The 26,979-nt window shown below is 31.0% G+C and overlaps 1 protein-coding gene across 1 annotated transcript; it reads right to left on the reverse strand.

The window, feature by feature from the left end:
* Window positions 1-4,557: 4,557 nt before the first annotated feature.
* On the reverse strand, window positions 4,558-20,018 carry LOC129229837 (NHP2-like protein 1 homolog). The gene is made up of 5 exons (XM_054864212.1): window positions 19,894-20,018; window positions 18,594-18,711; window positions 15,958-16,061; window positions 11,681-11,714; window positions 4,558-4,747 (listed from the first exon to the last, which is right to left on the reverse strand). Exons 1-5 carry the CDS (start codon window positions 19,894-19,896, stop codon window positions 4,623-4,625), a joined length of 384 nt encoding a protein of 127 aa, XP_054720187.1. The 5' UTR covers window positions 19,897-20,018; the 3' UTR covers window positions 4,558-4,622.
* Window positions 20,019-26,979: the final 6,961 nt, after the last annotated feature.

Genomic DNA, 26,979 nt, shown 5'->3' on the forward strand with positions numbered 1-26,979 from the left:
GTAAGTTTAACCACATTGGAAAAGTACTAAGAACCTATTTATTCTCCAAACTTGTTTTTCTTTTGTTGTTCTATTTGAGATTATCTTTTGTACTCCCTGTTCAATGAAAACATGTGTCAGTAGAAAAGTACAAGGTATTTTGTTTCAGTTGCAATGTTTTGTGGCAACACTGGAATTGTGCTAGAGTAAAAGTTACTTGCATTACAGTCTGCAGTATTTCTGGTGCAAGGGATTAAGAAATAGGACATTTTCATTTTCAACTGCCTTTTAGAACTATGAGAGTCCAGCTTGTTGCTCTTTGTGTTATAGTTTTACATAAAATGGCTTCAAAAAGAAAGTTAGTTGAACTTGAGATTGATAAAAGTATGAAATATCAAAATTAATTGAAAAGGGAGAAATCCAGAGAAAATTAGCTGACACATACGGAATTTCAAAAACTAGTGTCTAATAAGTGCGCCAAACTTCAGTAAGGAGTTATTTTGTTGAAAAGTAGATCATCATGGTTATAAATGCATTAAATGTATATGAGAAAAAAAAATAAGCGAAAATTTTGTTATTTTTGATTAGCTATGAAATTTTAGGAACTATTAATATCAAATAACTTTTTATAAACAACGATTTTTTTTTGATCAATTTACTGAAATTTTAAATTTACATGACACATTATACGTCATTCTGAGAAAACAACCTCTAAAAATTTTTGAATAACATTTTAAAATTATTGTTTCAAAGTAATGTTAAACAATGAAAGTGAGTTGAACGGAAAGTGTAAGTGTCAATTAGTCAAAAAATGAATACACGGTGCAAGAAATGACAAAAAAAAAAAATCATTACCCCCTTTATAAGTTGACCACCTGTCTAAGTTGACCACCAAAGTACTGCACCACAAGTGGTCAACTTACACAGGTTTCACTGTAGTTACAAATCGATCTTTCCATATTTTAACCAATAGGCTGAAGCCTGTAAATTTGTTGAGGAAGTACAATTTGTAGAGGAAGTTGTTCAACCACCATTTCATTCTTCCCTCTGCACTTCTTAGTTGAGTTATTCATACACAATGATTTCTTCCACTTTTTTCTTGTAGTTTCTAATAGATCTTTCCATATTTTAATAACTGGGCTGAAGCCTACATAAATTCTATCGGTAAAGGTTTAAGATTTTTGATTTATGCACAAGCACAGGAATCAAAAGATTATTTCTCTAACTAAATGACATATGTTGCTCATTGAAACTGCTGCTCTTATCTTTCTGTTGATTTCATTCTTGACATTATCTAGTGAGATGATTTGTTTCCCCAATTTTTGGCAACTTTTAACACTTTGCACTCAGGGTGAATTTGGACTTTTTCTACTCTGGAATGGGAGGGTTTAGCCTATTTTGTTTTTTAAATATCGCACTTATTTTTAAGAGGTTTTCTGCCTCCAGCTCAGGTAATTCCTATTCCGGACTGACGAGTGCTAAAAAGTACGAAACTGTAGTCCTCGGATAGAATTACTGAGCTGGTGGTGTATTTTTAAGTATCACTTATTCTTTGGAAAAGCAGTCCTTTTTAAATATAAACATTCAGAGTGAATAGGATATTTAGAATAGAGTAGCTGTAACAGCTTTTTTATGAAAACAAAACAATTTTGCAAGTTTTTACTTTAAAAAAAAAGTACAGTATAATCGCGAATACAACAAAGTATCAGTTACAACAAAATAAATGTTCAATCAGTCCCATTTTAATTGCCATTGCAGAGACAGTTGCTGACTACCATTACAACAAATAAAATTTGCTGTCCCTTGAAATTCGTTTTAACAGGATTTAAATCTAGTTCTCAACAAAATCTCGTTTTAAACATAACATTTGTAGTCTAATTCACTCAGAGTTTATACCTGACCGGTAAGAACCTTTAACTTTTATAGGGGAGTTTGCAGCACAAGTTAAGTACTATTGGTCACCTTGTTGTGAAAATTAATGTTACCTTATGGTGCAAAAAAATGCTTTAAAACTGAAAAAACCTTTTTCCACTTGTAGGCAACCCAAAAATTATCGACTATCCTAAAGTTCATTTTGAAGTACTTTGCCATGATCAATGTGTAACTGTGTGTGTGTTTATATGTACCTCGTAGAACAAAATAAGTTAGTTGTAAAAGGTTAAAACTTCAAATGTATAATTCATACAGCATCAAGTTCTACAAATTTTGTTTTGATTGTAAGTATAAGTCTCAAAAGGGATGATTACTCATTCTTTGTAGCAAATAATGTTACTATTGAGTCATTTTTCACATCAAGTAACTATAAGTGTTTGCCAACAATGCTGTGCACCATCCACATGAATTTAATTCCCTTCACTCCTCAGGACTTCTCTTCATGCTCCTAAATTTAAAGGCGATATCCCAATATTTTAAATGCGGAACTTTAGCCTGCCTAATCTATGTAATTGAGCTGGACCCCACTTGAGATCACTGCGGGATAATATGATTTAGAGCATAGCTCTTATAACACTAGCAGCAGATCAGTTGGTTCATATTCCTTGCATCCCCATGGTCCCTCCATACAGGTATTTCCTTTTCCAATTTAAGTGACTATAATTTCCAATGAAAATGTCTTATGCTATCACCATCATCAAATCTTAAGTTTGAACGTATATCTACACAAGATGTAGTGCAACGTTACATACAAGAAGTTAGTATTGTACTGTGGGAATTTAAATACCTGCGTAATATTTAACTGATAGTTTTTTTTAACCCGAACAAGGTCGGGACGGGCCGCTAGAAGAAAATAAAATCTTTTCTGTGTTCATGCTATGAGCTATATCTTTGATATCTAATGAAAATGAATTTATTCATAAAAATGGCTGTTAAAGATGACTTTATTATCTATTGAATTTTTTTGTTACAGAACATGAGCAGGATAGTTTTTTCAGGGCAAAAAATCTACTGTGTACTGTTTAAATTGTAAAAATGTTCATGTATCTTTCGGGGATGCTACAAATGATGTCACGGTTTGATGGAAGGAAGGGGAAGCAAGAAGTGCGACATCACACATTTTTAAAAAGAAGATATATATATAAAAAAGTAACACTTGTGTGACGAGGCAGGGGTGCAAGCTGCTCAAGTAAAATTTTCTGAACACAGTGAAATTTTCAGAAACTATGAAGAAGCACGAGCCCCCTCCCCCTGTAAAAAAAATCTTCAAATAGGTTTACAAAAATCATCGAAAATAATATCAAAAGTTTTTTTTTAAATAATTTATCACTTTTAGTATGTGTTGTCAGCACAAAACTTTCCGAAACGGCAACCCAAGATTTTCGGATCACAAACACCCCGGACAAAGGTAAAAGCGGTCAAAAATGCTGAAAAAAAAAAAAAAGATGACAATTATGGACAGACCCTTAGAAGGTTTAGCCTTATTAATAGTTGTCGCTACTAATTGAGGCTTCATCAGCTTCTTTTGGCCAGAATATCATGATAAGGTGTAGCTTTGATTTGGACAACAAACATTCATAAATTTTAAAAATCAAATAAGGTATTTTTGAAATACCTTGCTAGGCATGAGATGGGTTCCTCAATACACATTTCAAAGTAGTTTGTGTTGTCACTTTTAAATAGTGAATGCAATAAAGTAAAGATCAATACAAGGGCGTGTAAGAAAGTTAAAATGCTAAAAAATTCAGGCCTTGTATGTTTCATTCAGGTAGAGTTGTAAAATATATTTTAAACATTAAATGATTCGTTTTTTCAGAGGAAGAATTTAGTGAACTGTCTGTTATGAAAGGTAACATATTTTGAAGGGTCTGATTTAACGAGCTGTTTTGTGAACTGTCTATTCATTACATTAAATATCTAGGGAAAGTTTGTTTTGCAATAAAATATTTTGTGAAGGGTCTCTTCCTCCTAAAAGACCACTTAAATTCTCTTAAAGAGACCACTGTGAAATGTTCAAATCTTTTTTTAGGAGCTGAAATTTGTTTTAGGAAATTTAGAAATTTTATGGGGACTGAGGACCCTGTGCATATAACTCAGGAATTTTTTAATTTTTTCTTTGGCCTTTTGCTCTTCAGAATAGTTTAGATCCCAATTCAACAATCTCAGGAACATTTGAAAACATTATTTGCTAGGTATCAAGATTGAGATTTTTTTTTGGTTGCCAGTTACGCTTTTTCTTTTTTTTTTTGAAACCATATTTTTATTTAGAGAAACCAAAAAAAAAAGTGTATTTGAAATAAAAAAATTAGCTTTAAAAATTTGCTTTTAGTTGTTATGTGCTGACTGTCTTGATCATTATTATTTGGACCAAGGAAAGTATTGTTATAAACAGGTTTATTGTTATAGACACTAAATAGGTTTAACTGTATCTTTTTAAAAAAATCTACAATGTTTTATTTCAAATAGTTTAAAAGCTACTAATTTAATCAGGGAGGATGTTTTAATATTAAACAGCGAAATGGTCTCAGAGAAAATAATTTAGCAGCCGCTTTAAATTATAAATGCAGGGAGAAGGACTCCTTCATTAAATCAATGATTTGAACTACCACCCATAATTTTAACTCAATAAAAGTCAATTAATTTATAATAAGAACCATTTAATGTAAACAAATATACATGATGCAGGATGATCATATAATACAGTGACTAAATTAAACAAGCAACTTTTCAATTTCCTGTTGTAAAGCTTGGATCTGTGGCTTTAGTTGTGAGCCTTCATTAGCAGTAATGGAGCATGCAATCACTGGTCTGGATACACCACATGCTCTTCCAAGAGCTATAACAAAAGAAGACAAAATAGTTAACATCATATCTGCCAACCTCAAGATAAAAAAAATAGGAGCACTTAAGGGAAAAAATAGGAGCAATGAGGGTTAAAATAGGAGCACCAAATTGTGGCCTGTGCTAAACCTTCCTTCTGTACCGTAAGCTTCTATAAGTTCTAAGCACCATTACAATGCGTTTCTGAATTTTCATGTTAGATTTTCAACAAAACTACAACCAAGTATAAGATAAAAATATTTTACATTAAAAAAGCATCATTACGAAGGTACATATTGAAAATTTAAAAAAAAAAAAAAAAAACATGATTACTGTTTGATTTAATAAAACTGCAACCCTTTTTAAAAATATTCCTTTATACATATCCTACATGCATTGAAAATGCATAAGAACATATTGAAGATTTAAAAAAAAAACACGTTTACTTCTCATACTTGGAAGTAAAGCAACTTCATAGTAAAGGTCAAGACTTGCAAATCTTCTAAGTGGCCAGTGGCCACTAGACTCCAAAAACTTAGTGGCCACCACTGTCACCAAGTTTTGAAACACAAACTGGAGGGGAGATGGGGCAGTTTTTACAACTTTCATGAAAAAAATAGATGAATAGGACTTCACACATTTTAAAATAGAGTCATTCAATACTTTTTTTTGTACATGGAAAATTCAAGTTAAAATAGATTTCTGATTTATTTAAAAAAAAAAAAAATAAATAAATGAGAAGTCAGCAGGAACCTTCATTTTAGATGAAATGGTTTCAGCTTATAGCCTCCGAGGCAATAAGGATCAAATACAGATAAAATTTCTCTTTCAAAAAAATAATTAAAAAAAAAAACACAACTTTTTGCCTTTTGTTATTTTTAATAGTTTGCATTGAGACAAACAAAAAATTCTGTTTTCGGAAACTTGGGCTATTAATAGTCTTGTCTACTTCCATGTTGCAAATGACCAAACATGGCAACAATGCAAAAAATTTAAGCTGATAGATTTTTGAATTTGTTGCATTAAAAGTAATTATAAATAATTAATAATCCTTAAAAACACTAAAATTTAGATGAAATAGAGTTTTTAGCACATTAGCATCCAAACCAATCAGGATAACATAATATTCTGAAGAAATTTTTTTTTCATTTTTCAAGAAAAAAATTAAGAATTTTCCGGGGGGGGGGGGGAATAAGCCCATTTCGCATTATTTTCAATAGTTTGCATTGCAATAAACATCTAATTCCGATTTTGAAAACTTGGCCACTTTAAGAGTTTTGTGTACTTAAATCTCGCAAATGACCAAATATGACGACTAAGTCAAAAATTCAGATATAAAATTTTGAATTTGTTGCATGAAAATAATTTAAAAATAAAAAATCCCCATGAAACTACAATTTAATTGAGATTCTTTAGCACATTCGTGTCCAAAGCAATAGGGATAAGATGAAATTTTAAATAGTATACTTGTTTTCATTTCTCAATAAAATTATTTATAATAACCAAAAAAAAAAAAACCATTTTGCAGCACATTTTGCTGATTTTCATTAGTTTGCAGTTAAAAGAAACCCCCAATTCTGCTTTGTCTTTGAAAACGAAAGCACTTAAGCATCGTCTACTTCCATCTTCTGAATGACCAAAAATGGCGGCTACGTTTTGCACGTAGCTGAAATGCTCAATGAAAAAACGATGTTCTCCGATCGATTAGCGCTCCCGCTCAGTGTTTATCTTGACACTAATGCTTCCAGGGCATAAAATTGCCTCCTCTTTTGTTGAGTTTGTGCCAGTGGTTGGAAGTAGCAACGCTACTGTAGTAGCTACATTTTTTAGTAGTTTGTAGTGTAGCGCACTACTTTTTTAAAAAAGTAGTGTAGTGAGTAGTTAACTACAAAAAATTGTAGTTTGTAGCGATTTCTGGAAACTACTTTTAAATAAACTGAAAAAAAAATCAAGGTTCAAACGAATTTAACTGGCGTAAATTTTACACAAGGTACATCATCAGATGCAATGAGAAATAAGACTCATAAAAATACCAGCTGACCTCAGGCATTTCATTTTGACGCCATACGTTCTATCTGTTTGACGCCATTAGTTTGTCATCGTAATTTTCATATTTCACCAATATTTATATGGAAAAAAGCACTTATTTTCGCAAAAATGAAGATAGCGGTGATTTCGCAAGTTGAAAATTTTGTGTATTTTATATGAACAGACCGAAGATTGTAAAATAAAAATATTTTAGCGAGGCTTAAATTTTCGACAGTATTCACCTAATAAAAAGAAGCTACTAAAAATGTTATAGAAAAGGAAAAAAATGAACTGTTCTGGAAGACTTACAATAAATACCAGCATTACAGTATATGAGAGTATGATAACGGGCATTTTTCATAGTGTCTTCTGATGAGTTAATTTATCAATCGTTTTTTGTTCAAACCTCTTACGGTGTGTGTGTATAAGGGTTCCCCCCCCCCCAAAAAAAATCGAAAGTTGATTTTTCAAGTCGCATATTTTATCCTTTTACGTCAAAAAAAAAAAAAAAAATCATAATTTGAACAACGGCAACAAGTGCCGATTATGTCTGAAAGTGAGAACTAGCACTTGTAATGCTAGGCAAAATTAAAATAAAATGTTTTTTTAGAAACTAAAAATTTATGTTGATAAAACATTGCTCCTATACCCCACATATGCACCTCAAAAACATGTATTTAAATTAAAAGCCATTTAGATATCCCACACGTGGCCTAACATTTATAATTTTCATCAAAAAATTAAGTTTTTGATACACATTTTCAGAAAAGTAAGATTTTACGAAATTATCAAGCTGAAAAAAAAAAAAAATACAGTAAAATAGAAAAGTGGGTAATTAGCGTTAAATAGAAATTTTTGTTTTCCTGCAATTTTTAAGTCTCCCACATAGTACTCAAAGATATGGATTTTTTCCAGGTTGAGTTAAAATTTTCATTTAAAATACTATATTATGTATTTATTATTCGTTTGTAATTGTTGATTTGTAAATGTGTTCGCCAGTAATTTTTGAACTTGATATTCTATTTAAATTTATATGCAATTTTTTAAAAGATAACTGACAAAAAAATCATTTTTTTAAATAAAATTATAAATTTTAGGTCAAGTGTGGCATATCTAAATGCTTTTTAATTTGAATAAATGTTCTTTTGGTACATGTGGGGTGTTGGGTACAGGGGAAACGTTTTATGAACAGAAATTTCGAGTTTCTAAAAAAAAAAAAATTTTTTTTCTTTTTTTTCGATTTGGCATAGCATACAAGTACTGTTTTACACTTTCAGGTGCAAGTCGGCACGGATTGCCGTTGTGCAAAATATATTAAACTTTTTTTCACAATTGTTTTGACACAAGAGGAAAAATACAAGAGGGTATACGACTTGAAATATTGACTTTAATTTTTTGAGGGACAACCTAATGTGTATGCTTTTTATTTACTTATTTTTTTAGAAAGTAGCGAAGTAGCGACTACATTTCAAAAGTAGTTTGTAGTTGCTACATTTTGAAAAAAGTAGTTGTAGTTGTAGTTAACTACATTTGTAACAAAGTAGTTGTAGTTGTAGTTCGCTACAAAAAAAATGTAGTTTTTCCAACCACTGGTTTGTGCACAATTGCTACCTTCCAGGATAGGGAAATTTCTTCTTTTTCCTCAGAAATCGAAGTGTACAAGCAAAGTCAAAAAACGGAGTTTTTTGGAATAAATCGGATTTTCGGAGTACGCAATAAAAATCGGAGAAACTCCGGGAAAAACGGAGCACTTGGCAGCTATGTAACATGAGCTCAAACTATAAATTTGATTGGATGGGGAGTGTTTTTTTTTTTGAGAGAGAGAGAGAGAGAGAGAAAATAACAATATGACTTGACTGTTTTAACCTTTTGTGTATTTATCTACATTAAAATATTTGCTCTAATCAAGGACAAAAAGACAAACCGTCAAGTTTTTGACAAATTATTTTCATATACATAACAAAATAAAATCTTTAAAAAATATTCATCCAAAACTAGTGATTCATGTTAAATACTTTTAAATATACTTAAATTTTTGCTGAGAATGGAAAAAAAAAAGATTGGGCTTTGAACTAAAAAAAATATTTTTATGAAAATAAGAATTCTTTACTATAGACATACATATAATCAATTATCAATGACATTAACATTAAACAATACTTAGTCTGTTTTAAAAGAATAACAGGATGGCGACAGGAACTGTGAAAACAATTTCCCCGATTTTTCCCTGATTATTCTAAATAAGTTCACAAAAAAATATCTGATTTACGTTACCAATGATAATCATTTCCTTCCGTCCCCTACTTGAAAACCATTGCATGTTAAATAAAATGCAGTGTTTAAAGCGTTTTAAACTCTTAATTAAAAATATATTTTGAAAAGATGCTCCTTTTTATAAGAAAAATAGTATATTAAATTCTTTACAGGAAAACATTACAGGAAATCTAATACAAACACTTTACTTTCCGTTTGCATAAGAATTTTAAGACACTCTCAAAACCACTCTTAAAGACATAGCTGATCATGATAAAACTAAAAAGTCCATATGAAAATAATTTTGAACTAAATTTTCCAGCAGTATAATTATTGCTGCAAAATAACAAGTGATAAGTTTTATTTAAGCAAATAACAGACATATTTGTGTAAAACTAATTGAGGCCTTTCAACCCCAAAGCAGAGTACTTGACAATGTTCTGCAACGTAAAATCACTTGACCAAAATTGTTCAGCAAGTACTTCAAGCATTGAATACACAAGCAACCAAAGTGATTTTTTTCCACAAATCGGGAGATCTAAAATCAAAATCCTTTCATATAGAAGATTTTTTTTTTTTTTCAGTTTTTAAAACTTCGCTGTTGCTATGCATTTTTGTGGAATCTAAACAGATTGAGATTCTCCAAAATTATTCTATATACTTTCTAAAATGCATAGAAAGATCAAAGATACAAACTTTTATAAAAATCTGAAACTCAGAGTCAAACCACGTTTTTTTGGTTTATTTTACATGTCATGAAAGAGCAATTAAAATAATGTTAATAAATACATTACTAAAATATTAAATAAAATGAGTCGAGTAAGGGTAGCATATAATAAGAAAATTTAAAACTTTCTAAACAATTAAAATATTTTAAAGATGCAAATGGATTAAAAATCTCCAACAAGACACGCAATTTTCAGAGATGGGTGTTGGACCTGTTTCAATGTTGGCATGTTTACAAAACATACGTTAATGGTGAAAATTGCAGTGGATGAAGATGGATTGGGAAAATTAAGGAAAAGGGAACCAAAAACATTCCTAATCTTTTCAGATTTAGAATATGAAATTTCTGCAGAATTTCTACAAATATCTTTCAACTCAAGATAGAATTTTGCAAATTCAGCAGATTTGTTTAATTTTAAAGTAAATCTAAAGTTTTTGCAAATGACTTATCAAATTCAACTTTTTTTTTGTCAGCTTTCTACAAAAATATATTTTGTGAGAATTTCAGATTTTCTTGCAATTTAAGGGGGTATTCTGGACCCTTTTGATCCCATTTGCTAGCCTTTTCGTCATCTAGCTGGAGGCAAATTTCTTCTTTTTGACTTAGTTTTATCCATCTTTGAATTTAACACTGAAGAAATCCACAGTACACAATATTCTTACAGAACCTTCAAGATACTTATTTGTCACATATAATGAGAGCAATCGAATTTATTTTAACAAAATTAACTCTAACTTCAAAAATAATACAAGTTCCCTTGAATTCTCTATGATGAGCATATTCTTAAAGGTCTTAACTTTAAAAATATGAAATAAAAAAAAGTTTTTTTTTTTTTTTGAAATTTCTAGACTAGAATACCCTCTGTTAAAGAATCCAAGAAATCTGCAGAATTTCTGCAAAATTCTATCTTGAGTTTGAAGTTACTAGAAGAAAATCTGCAGTTTCTGCAGAAATTTCACATAAATCTATAGAATGTTGGCAGAAAATTTATCTGAGTTTCCTTTTGCCTTTGAACAGAATTGTTCTGCAGCTCAGGCATCTGTTCTGCGATGTAAATTTAGTACTATTCTGCCTTGGGGCTTTTTAGCAACCAGCCATATTGAGCTATTCTCTAATCAAGAACTTAGGTTTTAATGAATGAATAGAGCATTTTAACTATTCAAAAATAATAAAAATATTCACTTACGTACACAAAGTAACTCTATTTCAAATGATTTCATCATTTGTCAAAAGAAAAAAAAGAAAAAAAAAATTTTGTTACAAAAATTTCAATTTTTGTAACAAAAATTGAAAAGCAAAAAATAATTAGTTTCAAAATATATATGACTATAACTTGATTTTAAAATAAAAGATTTTTTTTAGTCTGAAAAAAATAACTCCTTCATATAATCAGAAGCGACAGAGAACGATGTGATGGCAAAAAAGAGCTGACTTTGATTTTCATTCAATTTTAGCAATAAAATTAAAAACAAGATAAAGTAATAACTTTTAAGCTTTTATCAGTAATTAAAAAAAAAAAAATTGTGCTTGAAATGGTGAGTACAGGTTCATTTCTTCAAAACAATAATTAAAGGCACTAATATCAGCTTCCTCTTTGCCTGTAGGGATGTTTATTTTTTGTAGCATAGAACCCATAAAAGAAAAATTTAAGCTACGTAAAATAAACAACTTTAGACACAGACGCAATCTTAGGAAGTTCATCTTATGTTTAATGAGTTAAGATTTAATACTTTGACGTTGAAGAAAAAAAGTTGCACAAATATGCGGCAGGGTATAATTGCAAACGCACCTTATTAATTTTACATTTTTTAAAACAGATAATTGGGGGGAAATGTGTAGGGAATTCGAGTACTTAATTTTGTAATTACAATAAATACAGTAATAACAATAAATAGAAAAACATGTGTATATTAATGAAAAGATTAAGTGAAACTATCTTACCATGTTTTGACTTTACAAAAACATAAGGGACATTCTGAAAAAGAAATTAAAATATTAATACAAAATTATGGAACAAAAAATTAAGAAATGAATTTTGTTTTAAAGTATACATAATATAAAACAGGGTTGCTATTGAATTCTGGGGTGAAAATTCCCCATGTGAAGAAGCAGCATTATGGAAGGAGCCTTGGTTCCAAAACAGCGTCCTTATATGGATCTACTTCAGTTCAAATTTCATTAATAATAGGGAAGTTTTCGATTTTTAAATTTTATTTTTATATGATAGAGTAACATGTATGAACATCATAGGTGAAAAAATTTTTGCGATACGATAAGTAGTTTTTTTTAAATTAATTTTTAAAGTTCAAGCGCCTGTGACGTCAGATGGCATAGGAAGTGACGTTATGCGCCTTCCGGTAGGGCAGAAGCCGAAGGTCACGCATTCGACTTCGAAGACGAAACGTAAAAGGCTATCTCCTCGCATTTAACTCCTCGCGTTTCTGGAACATTAAACCTCTCATCCTCTCGGAAATATTCGAATATCCTCATTGATGTTACATGAGGAAGATTATTTAGATTGTGCTTTAACGAATCCGATCTCCATAGTGTGTTCAAAAGGATTATTGAATTTCTAAAAAATATAAATATCAGCGCGCTCAAAATATTCCTAGCGAAAACAAGGGATCTTCGGCGGAAGGCTGCCCGTTCGCGCCCTGTGACGTAGGCTAGTGACGTTTCAGAAGCGCGCACTTTTGCACGTGGATTTTTAAAAATTCATTAAAAATCAACCACGGTGTTTTAAAATTCGGCGATGGTGAATTTTTTAGTTTTGAAGGTCAATTAACAATATCCAATAGCCAAAATATGAACATTTAATAGGTTGCAACTTCCCTATTATCATCGCACCAGAGTTGAACATATGATCAATTAATGAAGGAAAAAAGAACTTTTCTTGAACTTTGCTAAAATGCTTCTTTGGGGCTGTCAACAAAGTATCATCATAGCCGGAGCGATGTCATAACCGAAAGTTTATTTAAATGTGACGTGGCACATGGAGTTTCGTGAAATCCGGGTGTCGTGAAAACGATGTTTGACTTTAAAATAAACCTTGTTATTTTGATATTTAATTTGATAAGAGATGGAAAATAAATGAATGCTTTATCAACATTTTGAAACTGTTTAACTTGTGCTCTGTGCATTACTGGGGTGACTACAGTGAAGCACCGTTTATACGTTTTTGAAGGGACTGTATGAAAAAAGAGTACAAATGAAAAAAATGTATAATAGGTATAGGTTAATGTGTATTAAACTTTGCACGGACCAATTTTAAAAACATATAATTGATAAAAACATATAAAAGAGAACCGTATAAACAGTGATTTACTGTACATTCAAAATCTATGGGGCGGGATAGGGGTTGTTGCCAGCTCAGTTTACATTTGGTTAAATATTTGCTTCGGTTAATATTAATACAATAACTACTGGTTCTCTTTCAAAATTGGTTTTAATATAAAAAAACACATCAAATATTTAAAAAAAAAACATATATTCTATACTTGAAAAAATTTACTCCACTCAACGGAAGTGCTGAAAACCATTAGGCTTCACACTATTTTAGATGGTTAACTAATGCGAAAGGATCATTCCATAGTGACAAATGTAGTATTCAGAGACTCTGTTTTGTTGCACATCGTGAGTTTAAAACGTCTAATAATCATTTACTTGTGGTTTTGTGAAAAAATAAAAAAATTATGTGTAACATTCATGTAATAAAACACAGTATAAATCACTAATGGTTTTTGAAACTAAACTACTATAGTGTGAGGAACGTAATATTTTTGTAACCTTGAATTTGTAATATGAACTTCGGCTCTCAATATCTCTAAAGTTTAGGTAGATATTATTGTAAAAACAGTGCAATGCGTTATTTTCATTCCTTAACTTTACTTTTCATGCCGAATAATGCTCATTTTTCTTATAATGTAACAGAAATGAATATTTCTTCAAAATATGACGTGTGACGAAGGTAACATTGAAGAGCGTGACTCTGAAGTTACGTTTGTCACAGGGGATGACTCATGTAGTTTTTTGACCGTTACATGTCTAAATATTAATTAATAAGAAAGCATTGCTACTTTGTCTTAAAAGTAACATTTATATCAACAATTTTTCAACATGGACTAAATAAAAGCTTTTTTACTGGCTTTGTGCAAAATTAATTTTTTTCTCCTCTGACTTGAAGTGAAACTTTTAATGCGAGAGCTTTACTTTTCTGATCCCCAACATTTTTGTGTGACAGAAGTAAAGTAGTTTTTTAATTGTTTCCAGAAAAAAAGAAAAATGACAGCGTTTAAATTTAATTTTTCAAATAAAATTAGCAATTTAATTTCAAGGCTTATATAAGCATATATTTGTGGATTTTAGTCACTTTTAAATGTTTCAAATAATGCAGGTTTGAGGATTTCTTTGATTCAAGTTAAAGAGCGTAATCCACATTTATCAAAATTAACTTTATTATATTATTTTTTATTGTTTTTGGCAACAGCTAAAAGGCGGATTTCGAGTGATTTTGTTTTCTCAGTTTATAATCTATTTTCTTCATTAAAATATACAATCATGTTCTGAATGTGCGTTAGTCAGACGCAGAAAGAACAAGGACTTGGCATGAGAGAAAACGAATGGGTGAAATGGCAGTTTAGAATGCAATAAAGAAGAAAAGATAATTTTTTCTTCTGTCTTTGGTCTTTACAACACTTTTTTTTGTACCACACACAAACGGATTTTTTCTTTTCCAAAAAGCTATCAAGAAATGCAATCTTCTTTACGAAAACAATATCCATCGTAAGGATTGTTTTTTCAAGAAAGCTTCTTCCAGGAACTTGCAACAGTAATTTGAATATTACTATTATTATTTAGCAAGATAATATATAAAAGCCTTTTTTTCCCTGGGAATACATGGAAGAGCGTGATTATTAAATCTTTTCGTAAACCTAGCATGTTAAAAAAGGCGAAGTTGTATTGGTTTACAACTCTAAAAAGCTAGCTTACTAGCTTCTCTGTAATTAATTCTCATCTCCTGACTTCTCATTTTTGATTCCTCAGTCTTCTTGATTTTTTTTTTTTTTTTTAAATTTGGTGCATTTTTTCTTGTCATTTTCTTTTTGTTTACCTGCCACTCTCGCTCTGCTTTAACTCTCTCTCTTTTTTTTGAGCTGCCGATTTTTCCATAAAATGCAACCCAAGAAAATCCCTTTAATATGTGTTGAAAATCGGGTTAATTGTTGCAAAAATTACAAAATATTATACAGTAACATTGAAAAAGCAACTATTTTATAATATACATTTTATTCATTTTTCATTGAACTAAATGTTCGAAAGATGCAGTGTTTGTTTCAAGCGATTACGTTTGTCACAATCAATATGTTACGTTCGTCACGCTGATAGATAATTGTGTAAATAATTTAATAAAAATTCCATTTTAAATGCCTTCTAGGAAGCTCTTGGGAAGGTAATAAAGCAAAAATTTACTTTACATAGTCATAAAAAGTGTGGAAGAGAAAATACGAAGTTTTGTGACTAACATATCAGGCCGTTCAACACAGAATTCAAAATAGCCTCAACGAGAAAGAAAAAAGAAATTCAACGAAAGAAATATAAGAAACTAAAGTCTCAAAATGTAAGCAATAACTTCAGAAAAAAAATATATTTGCATCGAATGTAAGCTTTAAAAATTACAGGTCCCGTTTCTTGAATGCTTTATGGTTAAAATTTACATGTTGTTGTTGAAGATCTTCAAGCAGTAATTATTCTACGGACAGCATCTATCTTGAAAAACCTTTTACCAAATTCGAAAATTAAGAATGTTACCTCTAAAATTATGTATGACACATTAATATTGATTGAGTTTGAAATTTTGGCCTGCAGGTCGATGGATGACTCGAAAATAAAATATTCGAAAATTTCTGAATTCTACTGGAAGAAAATACGTATTCTCTTCATACACCTTTTTTTTTTAAATTGAGATGTTGTAGCATGTTTTTAAAAAAGTTCCAGATCTTCATAATGGTACAAAAGGACAATGTATTTTAATCATGAAAAAAAAGAACAAAAATATTCACATCTCATAGTGAAAAATATTTGACACAAAACTGAAGGGACCAAAATAATTCTTCATGTTAAAAGATGTGTTTAGAAACTTAAATGTAATGCCATCCTTTAATACAGTAATGCATTTTTAACTTTAAAATAACTTGCAAAAAGAAATTAAAGAAACATACCTTATCTTCACAAAGCAAAGGGAGATGTAATAGAATTTCCAAAGGCACTGCATCAGCAGCCATAACAATAACCTCTGCTAACCCTCTGTTTAATGTTTTGGTAGCTAAAAATATATTAAAATAAATTAACCAAAATTAAAAGAAGAAACATTAAATTTCTTCTGCAATGTTTTTAATAATATCTGCTCTACTAACTAATTACAGTCGAATCTCAATAACTCGAATATTCCATTGTCTCAAAGTTTTCTTCCGGTCCTAAACTCTTGAGACTGTTGTGGAACCTTCCCATAACTCCAACATTTTAGCTGGTCCCTTTCAATTTCGAGGTATCAAGAGTGGACTGTATAACAATTCTGGCAAAAGTTATGATCAATGGTTGTACAGAGTTTCTGTATATTTCATTAATTTATCAATAGATTTTCAAGATAAACATTGTTTAAAATTGATATTAGTTTAAAAATTTTGAGTGAAGTACACATTTCCAGCAAATGTATCTGCACAGCGGCAAACATATCCGCACATGACATGCATGTGTACATTATCTAGCTATGGTTGACATGTTTTATTGTATTTTTTGGAGAATTTTAGATTTTTTAATTTAAAGAAATCTGCAACACTTCTGTAAAATTCTATCTTGAATTGGAAGACACAGTCGAGCCTCTATATATCGTACTATACATCGAAATCCCAGCAAATTTCCATGTTCATTACATAGAAAAATTGTTTCTAAATATCGAAAAAATCTCTACATATCGAAATTTTTCTTGAGACATTCGTAGATTTTTTTTTTCCACTTTCGACTGTTTGTCTCATGAAAAAATGAAGGTTAGGGGAGAAAATTATGTTTACTAAAGGTTGCTAAGAAACTCATAAGAAATCTGGGTTTGAGGGGTGTGTAGATAGATCGTTGTTCTGTTCTGGAGTTTTTAATTCCCTCAAGTTCATTTCAAATCTTAGTTGTAACCAGTAACTAGAGACGTACCGAGTACTCGGTAACTACTCGGTACTCGGCCAAATTTTGATCAGATACTTGGCCAAAACCGAGTAGTAGCAAAAAATTGAATATTGTCCAAGACAGATATTAAAATTTATAAAAAAGCGCAAGCATATTTAATATTTTGCAATCATTTACAAGTAAAATTTAAATTTTGAGAGTAATGAAGTTTTTAATGCTTTAATGGAATAAATCTTTATTTTAATGTCCCCAAAGTTAATAAAAGCTATTTATTAAAAATTGTGCAAAAAAGGTAAGTATAGAAAATATGGAATTTTTATATTAAAAATAGATTTTTGTTACAAACAAAAATTAGTTAGTTGAAATATAAAAATTCCTTCGCTTAAGAAAGGGGAAATAAAACAAGGTTAAAAGCATAGTGCAGGAACATTGCAGACACGTGTTTTGGCGTTACACTGAATTCCTTTTCAATGCACAAAATGTGAGCTTGTAGATTTAAAGGCATCCGACAAAAGTCGGATTTTTTTGTCGAATTTCTTAACATTCTTTAGCTCACATTTCATGCACTGATAAAGACGTTCCTTGTAACGCAGAAACACGTGTGTGCAGTGTTCCTGCATATTTGTTTTATTTGCTTTTAAAAATTATTTATGTTTGGCGGACTAGAACTAATATAGATTGGTATAGTTTGTCTTAATTCCAACTTGATTAATCATACCTTTTATTTATTTATTTATTTTTGATTTTAAAAATAATTTTTTTGAAAATTTTTTGACATAAACAAAATTTTTTAAGTAATGCAAAATTAAAGTTCAGCAGGAATTTAGTTTTAAAAACTTTTATGTGGACAAAGAGGTCTATACTACTATTCCAATAAGTTCAAAATTGATCATGTGTGTGTCAGTGGTTCTTCTTAAAACATAATTGGTACTTGTTAACTCGGCCGAGTAGTGAAATGCCGAGTACTCGGTAATTCGGTACTCGGCCGAGTAGTGAAAGGTACTCGGCCAAAGTGCTACTCAATACGTCTCTACCAGTAACACTGTAAAATCAGTTTCAAGTTATCCTTTTTGTCTGTTGATTATCATTCCTAGTCTTTTTAGCTTCAGTAAAAATCATTCAAGTTCTACTTTTCTCTCGATTACATTGTCAAAATGAAAATCCCCTCATGTTACGAATCAAGTTTAACTGCTGAAGAATGAAGATGTATGAAGGCACAAAAATGTTATTTCAGTTAATTTTTTAGTTATTAACTTTTGGTTAATCCGATGTTCATATTAATTAGAAATTGGGTTCCATACACGAAAATTAGCTTTAATTTTAATGTTTCAGGAGACTTTTATGATAAAATAAGAACCTTTTTTATATTTCGAAATTTCTATATATCGAATTTTTTCCTGGCAATTTGCTACTTTGATATATGGAGGTCCAACTGTATTTGAAAAAATAAAAAATCTGCAGTTTGAGAAATCCTGTAGAATTTCTGCAGAAAATGAGTTTTCCTCTCACATTTGAACAGAATTGTTCTATAGCTCAGGCATCTATTCTGTGACACACGTCACAAATTTAGTAGTATTTTGCTTTTGGGATTGTACATAAAAGGATGGGAAGCCATTTGGTTTAATTACCAATGACACAGAATAATTTCTTTTCAGACTAAAATAATACAATTGTTATATACCTTCATTGGCACCCTTTTTTAACTGCTTATAATTTGCAGTTTGTTGTACGAGATTCAATATCTTCGTAGTCAAAGTGGCATCAGCTAAGGGATACGCTTTTGGATTCACCTCTTCTGTCTGAAAAAAAAATTATGGATAACAAAATAAGACAAAAAAAAAAAAACAGCAAGGAATGAGGAAAGTCAAAAGTGCAACGATAGCATCATTTTAAATAGGAGAATTATTAGTGATGCATCATTAGTCTTTGTTCAATCTTCAATTTTAAAATCTACAATTTATTCTTACATGGCCAATAATTAAAAATCAATTCCATAATAAGTACATAAAAGACATTAAACACACAAGGGCGAAAGTATGCAATTAACCATACAACATAGTTAACCCACAACATAGGAGTTGTGGATCCTTAAGACTGAAAAAAAATCATATGCCACAGCAAATAGTTTACTACAAATAATAAAAATTAGTACTTTATTCATTAATGATAATTTTTTTGTATATGTACCGAATATTTCAATATCAGAAAACTGAATAATATGGCACATTATGGAAACTTTTTGAGGGCACTTTATCAGTACATTACTTATCATTAATAGGAATAATTCAGTCCTCATCGTCCCAAGAACTTTCACTGCGAAACTTTTGAAACAATTTCAAACAACAATCAGCTCCACATCTAGAATATTTTCCCTTTCTTCCCCGTTAGGGGTTAGGTTTTGAACTGTGGGAAACTGGTTTGGGACAGGATAGGTGGTTTTTACCGTTCAAAAGTATAATAAAGCTAAGGGAATACTAATTGAATAGATTACACCCCTTAAGCTTTAGCATACTTTTGGACACTTACCGACGGTAAAAACCGCCTGTAATGTCCGAAACCAGCTTGAGAAGGACAGTTCAAAACTCAACCCTGGATTTGCTTATACAAAAAACACTTAGATTAACGTAAATTACTCCTAGATAACGGATTCTTTGCAATAAAGACAGGATTTGAAACTATACTTAATTGATCTGAAATTATTTCAAACTGCAATAGCACTTTTAAAATGTACTTAAAATTAACATTTATGTCTACAAATTATTAAGTATGTCTCACAAATGCTATAAGAAATTTAAAGTAATTTACAAAAGTAATAAAATGAGAAAAATGTTTTACCAATGACGTTAATTTTATTCGAGAAAAAAAATTACAATTTATAACAACCACATAAACTATAAAAACTCGTTAACAGCATAAAGATGAAGCAATGAACAATCAAAAATTTACACCAAAATAAATTAAAAATTGACAAAATAACAAACCATGACGTAAAAACAACGGTTCAGCAATTGTATATGTAGCAAATGTGTATGTTATTCACTCCTTTCAATCAACCACGAGTTCGCTCTCCCTCGTTGTGCCGGAAAACAATAATGGTGGTAAACTGACGATGCCAAATTTTAACTTACAAATTTATTTATAATAATATACACAAAACAAGAATTAATTAATATTTTTAATATGCGTATGATATTACTATATTACTTTGTGACGCATCAATAGTACTAAAATTAATATTTTTCTCCCTTCTCGATGAAAAATAAATTTTCAATTAGTAAATGCTATAATATCATCGTTATCGATAGTTTGACCACAGTGAACAGAAATATAGTGCTTTGACATAGGGTTTATCCTTTTAATAAACTCACAAAATATGGTCAAAATAGATATGAAAGCAGTTAAACAATACATGCTTTTTGTACTCATATTTGAGTTAGTACTTAATTTTTGTTCTAACAAAAAAATGTTCAGCGGACGAATACGTACGTGACGTTCGGTTAGGGACCGAAAGTTTCCGAAAGCCTCAGGGTGAAATAGTGCAATTCTTCGCTTTTCTACTTGATTTTCTTAACGTTCATGCTGCCATCTACTGGATAAATATATGAGTATCGATCAATAATATTAAAAAAATAAGGTTGCAAAGCCCTCTTAATGGAGGTTCTCTTTCTTTCTTTTTTTTTTCAGTTTTCATTTATTCTTTATAATTGGCAAAAATATAAATATTCGATTAATTAAAAAGGTTAATATTTTTGTTTACGGTGGAAAAAATGAAAAAAGACATGATTATTTGCATTAGATAATGCAATCTTATAAAGGAAAGAGAAGAAGAATTCATTATTTTTGATTACACTTGGTATAAATGGGTGAATAAATAAATTTTCAAATTCAGAAATATTTTAACATGATTAAATTCAAATTGCCTACAATTGTTAGTAATAGTAAAATTATTCAAATAGACCAGAATAAGGTATCATTATGAAACGTTTTTTCATTTGGGTTATTCTGAATAAATATATTGCGCATTTGAATAAAATAGGCTTAGGATATGCAGGAGCTACGATTCATAAAAAGAGTAATTTAAAATTGGACGACAAATATTGGGCGTTCTTGGGAATTGGTATTTGTTACATTTGGAGGATGTAAAATTAATCCTTTGAACAAAAAAATTAATGTAACCTCAACTCATGAAAGTATTCAATAAACTTCGGTAAAAAATATTTTAGAAATGAGTAAAAAAAGTATTAACAGAATTATTTTCTTCCTATTCATTTACTTTTTGCAATTAGCATTCATATTAATTAATGCTAGGTAGAGAAAAATAACTAAATACAACAGAAAAAAAGTTATTTTGTTGATAATCATATCTTTAAAAAGTGAAAAGAGTGCTGAAAAAAATGTCAGTTAATTAAAAGTGAACAACGAAAATTTTTGATTGGAAAGAAAAAAAAATCAAATTCGTTTACAACAAATTAATTGATGAACATATCAGTTAAAAATATGAGTTTCAGTTTTACATCAAATACAGACAAAAGCACCCAAACATTTTAGTCTGCAAGACGCTCATATGTGAAACACATTTTCTATGTTAAATTCTATATGAAAACTAGAGGACTCGACAGCCGTTGTTCTGTTCAAACTTTGTAAATTGAAAAGTTAAAAAATTTCAATAAAGTATCAAGTGTTTAACCGTTCTGTTGAAAAAAATGAGTTAAAAACTGTTCTAAGCTGCTATGGTGTCAGAATGCGTACATTTATTATAACTGGGTTTATCTAATGGCCACTGAGCAGTTGTTTTATTAACTATTTTTTCTCCCGTATTTGATGGTTTGTGTCTTCAGCCATACTCAAAGGTTAAAACGCATCCTCAGATATTAAGAGCAAAAAATCTAACTACCTATCTAGAAGAAACGGGAAATCCCGCTGCAACATCCCCCATATGAAAAAGTATAAAACAATCGAAAGGATATCGTTTAGAAAAACTATAAAGGTAAAAACAGTTCTCTGAATACGGCGAAAATCACTCACCCCCCCCCCCCCTCCCCAACTTCTTTATGTAAAATAAACACATTCTTCTATTAAAATGACTAAAAACTCTTTAAAAACGAAAAACAATTATTTGTAATTTGAAATGTTTCGCCACATAAACAAAAAATACAATAAAGTACATTAACAGTATTTTTAAAATGTAAACAAATTATCATGCAACTCAATTTTTCATAGCCAAAGTCGCCAAGCCACCAGGTTACTGTAATCCAGCCGATCAGTGAGCGAAGCCAACTCCGACCGATTGGCGGTCCGATCTTTTGAATGAAAACTTTTTAAATACTCATATACACAAGTACCAACACTCATGCCTGCACACAGGCACAAACACACATGCCTACACACACACACACATACCTCCTACACACAAACACACATACCCCCCACACACAAACACACACGCCTACATACACACACACTCGTGATTGTGAAAAACACAATTTGAATTCAAGATGACAAAATTCATTTTTTTTTTTTAACATTTGTAGATATTAATTAGGCTTGGTTGGGGGAAGTGGGTCATTGGGGTAACGGGTCACCCCCCTAAAACTGAAATAAGAATAAACAACTCTTCAAACTCTTTCAAACTCTTCTGCACAGATCATGTTAAATTTCATCACAGTAATTGTTTTAGTACATATTTGGGATTCGTGAAATTTTTCTAAGTCACTTAGTCAAAAAAAAAAGAAAATTTTGCGAGTTCGAGCAACATTTTTCAAAGAATTGTTTCCAGGTTAGTTTTTATTATTGAGCAATCACGATTGCTTATTGCTTTCATTTGACTATTTTGAATTCCGATCATTTTATTTTCCCACCAGCACCCTCTGCCAGCACCACCGTCGCGTCGACCGGCCTCACGATGCTGCTCCTCTTGCGAAAACCGTCTCCAGGTTGCGTCCATATCCTACACACACACGCCTACACACACATACACACACTCATGCCTGCGCACAGACACAAACACATATGCCTACACACACACACACTCACGCGCGCGCGCGTACACACAGAGCACTGCATACACAACACGCACACATATGCATACACACATACGCACCCACACACATGCGCCTACACAAACACACACGCGCTTTCATACACACACACACGCTCGTGATTGCGGAAAACATAATTTGAATCCAAGATGTCAAAATTCAATTTTTTTTTTTTTTTTTTTTTTAAGATCTTTAATTTTTCACTTCAATATAACTTAAAGTTCATACCCATATAAGAATTTTTGAATAAAATATTATTAATAAGTGTTTAAGGGGAGGGGTCCCACTTACCCCATACATTTTTGCTATACGGAGTAAGTGTGTTCCCTCACTATGGGGTAAGTGGGCTCCCTATAATATTGGGGATTTTAAACTCTGATTAAATATTTGTATTGTCGAAATACAAGACAACTATGACGACTTAGTAGAAATTGATAGTTGAGCTATAAAAAGTGCTAAAGCTGGTGATTATGTATTTGTGAAACATACACTACAGAAAATCATTTCGATTTAAGTAGGTCTAATGTTGGCGATACAAATTAAGAAATACTGTTGAATTTTCAAGAACTAATAGAAATAATGACACTTTTTATTCGCATAGTGCAGATGATGTTGAGATAATTGCTGAGGATGAAGCGATAAAGGTTCTTTCTTAGTCAACTTTACAAAGACGCAGTCATTTAGTGTTTTTAATTATCTTTTTTAACCTATAGTTTTGACAAATTTGCTCAAATTGATCTTAATCAACTGCATTACGTTCATTAAACACACCTTTATATATAAAAGTAAAATATATCCCTATAAGCTTTCAACAAATTTCACAAATGAAATTGTTTTGTTTTTCGTTTTAGAATTTTTCGTGATACAAATTTAAACGTCAGTAAATATCTCATAAATAATGGATGCATTTACAAAAAAATATTTCATGCTAAAAATGTACATACTTTATCATGTGAGACCCCTTTACCCCTTTTTTTAGATATGTTTCATTTAAATTTAAATTAAAGGGTGTGACATACTTACCCCTTACTCAGGCCCGGCTCCTGGGGGGGGGGGTAGGTGGGTAGCTGGGGTAGGCGGCCGCCTAGGGCGGCAGATTTAGGGGCGGCAAATTTTGAAGTATGAAAATCTGTTTCAACGCCATAAGATTCACTGCTTCAATGCTAAAAGTGCAAATAATTTAGAGTGTGTATCAGTGCTTGGACATGCAAAGCATAGTTCGGTATATAATTAAAAATTCAATTTAATTTTAGAGGTGGATAATTGCGTGATTTAAAAGTCTTTTGAAAATATTAACATCCGTTTCAGTGATGCACTACTTTATTAATGTTGAAAAAGACAACTGAAAGTGTGTACTAGAGCTTGGATATGCAAAACCCATATTATTATTTTATATTATTATTATTATTATTCAATGGGGGTGGGGGAGGGGCGGCATTAGTCAATATCACCTAGGGCGGTAGAACTACTTACAGCTGGCCCTGCCCTTACTATGGGGTAAGTAGGAGCCCCATCCGATTTTTTAAAAAAACATAATCACTAAGAATATTTAAAACATTATTTTAGAAAATAATGAAGATTTTTTGTTCATTAATAATATCCAAGATTAAATAAGCAATAAGTTTAATTTTTTTTTGCTTCAAAACTTTTGCATAAGGTTTCAAAAACGAACTATTCTCAAGAGGGATCCCACTTACCCCAACCAACCCTACTTTACATTTATAAAAATAATATATTTCCCACGCAATAGGTGAAACAGCAACTTTTTAGCTATTTTCATTTCATGGCAGTAGCTATACACTAAATTTATTTTGAATCATACATTATTTATGTTAAAATTGGTCTACTTATACGTATTATTCAAACATAGCTTTACTAAGAGGCATAGTCCATAGTAACTTTTTATCATAAAATGTCTGTACATTGTGCATAGTTATCTACAATTTTTCCCCAGTCCCTTCTCCCTCTTTTTTTAAGCAGAATTTTCCCTTTTTTTAAACTGAAAACTTTCACTCATGATGATAGAAGTTTTATAATGACAATTAGAAATCCTTCAGTACAAATTTTGACTATCAACCAATAGGTTTCAACTCTAGCTGCTCTGCCCCCCCCCTTCCCCCAGCTACCACGACCAATCCTTTAACTATACTTCTAGAAAACAGTGGTACCACTATTTCCTATTATTTTATGTTTCATACTTTTCAGAAGAAAAAATCTTAAAATTTTCCTGTTTTCTACGTTTATCAGCTTTGAGTCGACAAAAGTTCTGAAATAGATTCATTTCGGGTGAATAAGGCATTTGGTAACTCTTGATTATGAAGCAGTCTGAACTAATGAACCTTTCAGCTTACTCTTAAAATTAGGATTAGTTCTCTAAATATTCAATAAAGTCTTAAGATTCATAAACACGTTATGATGTTTAGATAAAATGTGATTTTGTTTTGCGCTTTGCTTAATCAGGGGTGCCCCTCACACTGAAATGCAAGAGCAGACACCCCTTAAATGTCACAAAGTCCCCATTAATCAAGAGCCCCCCAAAATTGAGAAAAACATCCCTAAAAACAACCCCCCTAAAATTTTCAATGGATCAACCTGCGCCATGATCCCTTTCCCTCCCTTGGTGGGCACCTCCAGGGCCGGATTAGCCATAGAGCAGAAGTAGCAAATGCTACGGGCCCCGCGCTTCTGGGGGCCTCGCGACATGCGAGAAAAAATTTCAAAGAAAAAAATATCCCGTGTAAAATTATTTCTTTTCTCTCTCGCTCTTCTCTTTTTTTCGGATACAGCTTTTCTCAACAAAAATTAATCACCAGATAAAGTTAAAATCATTTTTCTTCCATGTCCAGACTCGTAACGCATACCGGATAAAACCATCTTGACCATTTCCGAGACAAGAAGAACCTTCAAAATAACAAAGACTGAGAACAAGTTAGAGTCACACTCCTCTAACTCTATGTATGTGTCTATTGATTGCAATACTGGTATACCGAATACCGGTATTTGGAGCTATTTTGCAATTTCGTAATATCGGTATTTGCTGAGGTAGAATACCGGTATTTTCGGTATTAGCTAAATATAATAAATAGCTTTTGATTAAAGAGTTTTCTCTCAATTTAACTAATTAGATATTTACTATTATTTTAAATATAAACTTATTTTTCGATAAGACAATCAATCTATTGAAGTAAAACTTTGGCTACAAAAGTACGATTTTATAGAAGACTAGCCAAAATACCCGGCGTTGTCCGGGTCAGTAATAGTTATGAGAAACAGTCGTTACTTGCCCTTGTTTTCTGTTTTAAGTGAAAGAATTCAAAACAAACCTTTTTGACGTGATTAAAAATCAAGCTTCTTCCTTACTCATAAAACTAAAATAGCAATAAGTATACAGAACAGAATAATATTCATTTAGAACGACATTTAAGCGTATACAAATTTGAAGAATTTCCGAAATATGAAATTAAACTTTACGTGTTTAAAAAGATATATCTGTTAGTACTTTTTTTTACATCTAAAACCTTCTCTGTATGGCTATTGATGTATGAACTGTTTTAAAAAATGTAGCCGCCCGTGTTCCCCTTACACTTGCTTTAGTTTTTTTGGGAAATTTCAATTATTGTGAACACTTAGTGCGGTTTAAAATGTTACCAAAGTTGCGAGAATCATTTAGGGACGCCTTCGATAATACTCACCCCTCTTACTAATTTTTATTATAGAAATATTGTCGCCAGATGCTGAGCTACTTTTGGTCAAAATAAAATGGCGCTAAACGGTTTCAACCGAAATGTTTCCAAAATAAGTAGTAAAATTTGGCGATTGTTTGAAATTGTGAAAAATTAAAAATTTATGGAAGTTTTTTTGCTCTTTATGGATTTGCCTTATTTAGTTGCTGGATTATTTTACACAGTGAAAAAAGTTTTTTTTTAAAGATTCTTTGGCGATATTTTGTTTACATGGTGTAAGCTGAGACACATTATTACGTAGCCTTTGGCTTCAAAAACAGCGACAGTTGAAAAAACTACCAAATGC

The sequence above is a fragment of the Uloborus diversus genome, chromosome 9 (genome assembly GCF_026930045.1).
Source record: "Uloborus diversus isolate 005 chromosome 9, Udiv.v.3.1, whole genome shotgun sequence".
NCBI classification, from domain to species: Eukaryota; Metazoa; Arthropoda; class Arachnida; order Araneae; family Uloboridae; genus Uloborus; species Uloborus diversus.

Bases quoted from the DNA above. Each gene is read 5' to 3' on its own strand.
- LOC129229837 (XM_054864212.1), bottom strand. The intron at 11,715-15,957 runs GTATGTTTCTTT...TTTCTTTTTCAG, and splicing joins CTTTGCTTTGTGAAGATAAG to AATGTCCCTTATGTTTTTGT. The intron at 4,748-11,680 runs GTAAGATAGTTT...CTTTTGTTATAG, and splicing joins TTTTGTAAAGTCAAAACATG to CTCTTGGAAGAGCATGTGGT.